We start from the raw sequence: 4,875 nt of genomic DNA on the forward strand, positions 1-4,875 counted from the left end.
CCATGACCAAACAAAAAGGAGATTCCTTGAATTTCTTTGTAACAATAAAAAAACTGCATTAATCTATCAAAAATAAATCTGTTGACGTATAAAGTCATATCAAGTCGATCTCGAAAAATAATACAATTCTACACTGACAGACAAGGCACAGCAAACTGGTCATATCTGCTGTAGAAAAAGAAATGCATAATAGGACATTCTGTAATCCAAGATGCAAATTTGTCGGTCAGGTGGGAATCACGGTTCTGTTTGCTGAGAGGGACAATGGCACCTCTCCACTAGTATGAGGGCAGCACGGTACGCACTTTTCCTTACATACATTCTGAAATAAAAGCTGAAAACACAATGCAGGAAGCTTAAAATCACAAACAACTGGCTATCGTCGACACAAGGTCATCGTCTTTCAACGCACGTCCCCAGCAAGGGGAGGTTATCGCGGGCCTTTCGCAGTGCGTGTCCTGCGTGCCCATCTGCTACGCCACTGGGCAGAGGAATAAAATACATGTTAAAATATCTTCTAATAGAAAACCATTATTTTAAATTGTAATAATATTTCACAATATTAATATTTTTTCTGATCATCATTTTTGATCAAATAAATGCAAAATCTCATGAGCATAATTTTTTTTTTCAAAAACATAAAAAGAAAAAAATCTTTTCAACCCCAAAAAACAGCATGTAATGAATTTTATTTGCATGTGATCGTAAAGTTTTTTTGTTAAAAAATCACTGCATTTGAAAAGTGTTTTTAATTAAAGGGGGGGTACAATGCTGTTTCATGCATTCAGAGTTTTTGACCAGATCAGAGAGTTTTTTTTGATCGTGGCTCTTCATGACGTAAACGAGGGTGGAAATCCTTATATGGGCATTTCTCCCGGAAGAACGCCGCCCGCGCACACATCGACCAGAGCGAGAGCAAGAGCGCGCCCATCAACGTGCTTCATCCGGCGGCAGCGCTGCACGGGACTCGCTCAGGAGGAATGTCTCCAAAGAAGTGTGTTTTTGGTTGTAAGGGAAACATAAATTTGTTCAGCTTCCTAAATAACCTAGCGTTATGTAAACAGTGGATGCAGTTTGTTTTTCCGGGGCAGCAACGGAGTTTCACAAGTGTGTTTGTTGACGAACGTTTTATAAACAAGGCCCAGTTCGACGCTGTATTTGCACATCGTTTGATACTGAAAGATGGAGCGGCCCCAGCTATAAAAGATCTCGGTCATGATTCAGAGCTGCAGACGGTAAGTGAAACGGCATCAAATGTCTGTGTTTTGTTGGCAATCGGAGCTCAAGTGCTCATCACTCTTTAGCTCCGCCCAAGGCGCGCCTCCAGGAGCTCGGCTGTTTCCGGAGAGAATCGTAAAGCGGTATCTTTCTTTTATAAATATAATAAAACTAAATACTTTTTGGAGATATGAAAAATGCAATACTACTCTATAGGTACTCAAGATTAACATGAGATTGGGTGAAACTGTGTGTGTTATGTCCCCTTTAAATGTGAGACTTAAAAAATAACATAATAGCCCATTTTTTTTACAATCTAAATTAAATCTCATTGGATAAAAGCCCATCCTACATAATTTTTTTTTTCTGTAAATCTGTCAAATTATGGAGGTTAAATGCATAGCAAATGTCTAATTTTGTCTTAAAAAGCAGTGCTGTTGAATAAACTCTTATAAGGTTTGATTTTAACAACTTAGCCATCAAAACCTGAGGAACATTTCAGATTTCAGTTATGAAGTTTTAACTGGCTAGAACCATCTTTTTTTCCATGCTGTGAAGCAAACAAGAGGAGACACACTCACAGATGATCTGCAAGAGCCATTTTGGCTTGGTCTGCCACCAAACGCCGAAGAGGTACACAGGAACTCCAGTGGCGATGATTCCAAATCCTATAGCACACTCCACAGGGGTCTTCCAGATGGACACAACGATGAGGAACAGGCAGGCCAATACGAAGACAATGGGCAGCAGAATATTGACCTAGTGGACAGAGAGGTGGGACAGCTTTGAAAATGTGATCAAAAGTCTATTTAAAGTACAGTCAGAAAGTATGTTTATTCAAGAACATTTACTTCACTTATGAAAGACACGCACTGCAGAAGTGTTGAGCTCAGTGTTACTCGCTCTGACAATCACCATTCTTCTCTGGCTGCTCATTTTGGTAGGACATCCTGATCTTTGATGTTTTGGGTTGTTGTGTTTTCTCTATTTGCATATAATGGACTTCACAGAGCTCTAAGAATGGTTCAAAGCTCTTCTTTTTATAGCCTTCTCCTGCCTTTTTCCCCCTTACAACTTCATCACAGAGTTCCCCGGGTAGCTTCTTGCTCTTTGTGTTAGCCGGATTGATCTGGTTTTGCAGAATGGTTTCACTTACTTAGCTTGTTGACAGATGGCCTGATACTCTCCTCAAGCTTGCACTGATCAAGACTAGCTCATTGCTAATGTCATTAAATTTCACTTCCACATTATGAGTAGTAGTTATGATGTCTCTGTCATTTTTGAGTAGCTTAAAGCATCCTTGCTGAATAAAAGTATTAATTTAATAACAAAAACAATTACATACCTCACCCCATTCTTTTGAACTGTAGTAAATAATTAAAGGGATAGTTCCCCCAAAAATGAAATTTGTGTCATTAATTACTCACCCTCATGTCATTCCAAACCCGTAAGACCTTCGTTCATCTTCAGAACACAAATAGGTATTTCTGATGAAATTCGAGAGCATTCTGACCCTGCATAGACAGCAACGCAACTGACACATTCAAGGCCAAGAAAGGTAGTAAGGACATTGTTAAAATAGTCCATGTGACTTCAGTGGTTCAACCGTAATATTATGAAGCTTTTAACGACTTTATTCTATGATTTCTCCTCTTTCGGGTCAGTCACCTCCACCATTCATGAGAGTACCATGAATGGCGAAGGTCTTATGGGTTTGAAACGACATGAGGATGAGTAATTAATGACAGAATTTTCATTTTTGGGTGAACTATCCCTATAATTTCTAAAAAAAAAATACTATTTACTGTGAATTCTATGTAAAAATATTTTTTAATGACATTTTCTTTTAAAATTATTATAATACCCCTATTGTCTAAATTTATTAGAAAGTCCTACCATCCAGAAGTTTGACACTTCAACAGTTCAATTCTTGAAAGCACTAAAGTGTCTAAAAGCAGAGAAATCCAACATCACAGGCAGTACTAAGTACAGTGAATGAAACAAACAATGGACTGTCGCTAATGAGATCTAGAAGGAGAGAAAGATTATGAGCAATAAGCAAATGGCCTCTTTCACTCCAGTGCCTCCAAACCTCATTTGGTGAACATCCCTCTGTGTCCGGCAGATGAGCGGAGGCCACTGAGTGCAATGAGAGACTGAATGTTATGAGAGGAGTGCACAAAAGGGCCTGTGTGTTACCGTTCTATTGCTGGCAATGTCTGGTTTCAGACATAGAACACATATATTATGGCAGGTCACTTCTCATGCATTTGAAAGTATGACCTTGTTCACCCTCACACAGTCTATCAACGTTTGCAAACTAGCCCCGCTCCCCCGGCTCACCTTAATTGGTCGTTCTAATTCAGGTTTCTTGTAGCGTAACCACATCATGCCGAGGATGGCCATGGCGATGCAGAGCCAATTAAAGAAGCTGAAGAAGTTGATGACGGAGAAAATGTCATTGGAGAAAGCGTAGAGAAGGGTCATGATACACTGTGGGGAAAAAGAAAAGAAAAGGTTTAAACTGAATCTTCAGCTAATTCATTGAAAAGAAACCATTCAAAAGTGTGATTAACTTAAAAATGGGACATTATTATCAATTCACACCTTTCCTAAAGAATTTCCATGACATTTCCAGTCATATGTAATTATTGATTGAATAAGGATTTTGAAAACATTTTAAAACTAATTTGCTAATAAAAATGACTGATTCATTGAAAAGAACTTAAAAAAAAAGACTTAAAAGAATGATTTGCTTAAAAACTGGACCTGTTAAACAGATTAATTTAAAAGAACTTATTCAAAACAATGACTTGCTCCGAAATTTTGAACTAGTTAAAATGATTCATTGAACAAAACTGACTTAAAAAAGTAATTCACTCTAAAATTAGAACTATTTATAAAGATAAATTTTAAAGAACCAATTCAAAAGAATGATTAATTCACAGATTAAAACCTGCTAATCCAATTCACCGACAATGACAACAACTGGTTAAACTGATTCATTTAAAAAAATTACCGAAAAGAACGTTTCGCTCAAAAATTGGAACCGATTAAACCAATTAATTGAAAAGAACTGACTTAAAATAATGATTTGGTCAAAAATTTGAACTGTCTGAACTGATTCATTACAAGGAACAGACTCAAAAAAAAAAAAAAAAAAGATTCACTCACAAATTAGAACTGATTAAACTGATTCACTGACTGATTCATTAAACCGATTCACTGAAATAAAATAAAGCAGCTCAAAAGAATGATTCACTCACAAATTAGAACTGGCTAAAACAATTCATTGAAAAGAACCAATTTACAAGAATGATTCACTCCAAAATTATAACTATTTAAACAGAAAAAAGAATTTTAAACATAAAAAAAAAAGAACCAAGGCAAAAAAATGATTCACTCAGAAACTGGACTCAACAGAAGCTATGTTTCCATCACCCTATTTTAATGCGCATTTTGAAGTATCGCATGAGAAACGAGTGATGGAAACGCCGAATTTCGAATAAAAATCCCTTAATTCGCAAAAGTTTTTACACTCGCTTGAGGTGGTTTTTGACATGTCCGAAAAAGGGTTGATGCGAATAATGGGAGATGGAAATGCATTTTGCGAATAAATTCCTCCAACCGCATCAAAAAAGTCATGTGACTTTGCGC

The 4,875-nt window shown here is 37.0% G+C and overlaps 1 protein-coding gene across 1 annotated transcript in view; it reads right to left on the bottom strand.

The window, feature by feature from the left end:
- Positions 1-1,737: 1,737 nt before the first annotated feature.
- Positions 1,738-4,875, bottom strand: part of LOC107714008 (large neutral amino acids transporter small subunit 1-like) — a 17,817-nt gene continuing 14,679 nt past the window's right edge. Inside the window, exons 8-9 of the mRNA XM_016519697.1 lie at positions 3,562-3,711; positions 1,738-1,977 (exon numbers count right to left, since the gene is read on the bottom strand). Of these exons, the coding sequence (XP_016375183.1) occupies positions 1,738-1,977; positions 3,562-3,711 (390 nt within the window). The remainder of the gene's footprint in view (positions 1,978-3,561; positions 3,712-4,875) is intronic.

Source organism: Sinocyclocheilus rhinocerous, unplaced genomic scaffold, assembly GCF_001515625.1.
Source record: "Sinocyclocheilus rhinocerous isolate Xijiao unplaced genomic scaffold, SAMN03320098_v1.1 scaffold568, whole genome shotgun sequence".
Taxonomy (NCBI): domain Eukaryota; kingdom Metazoa; phylum Chordata; class Actinopteri; order Cypriniformes; family Cyprinidae; genus Sinocyclocheilus; species Sinocyclocheilus rhinocerous.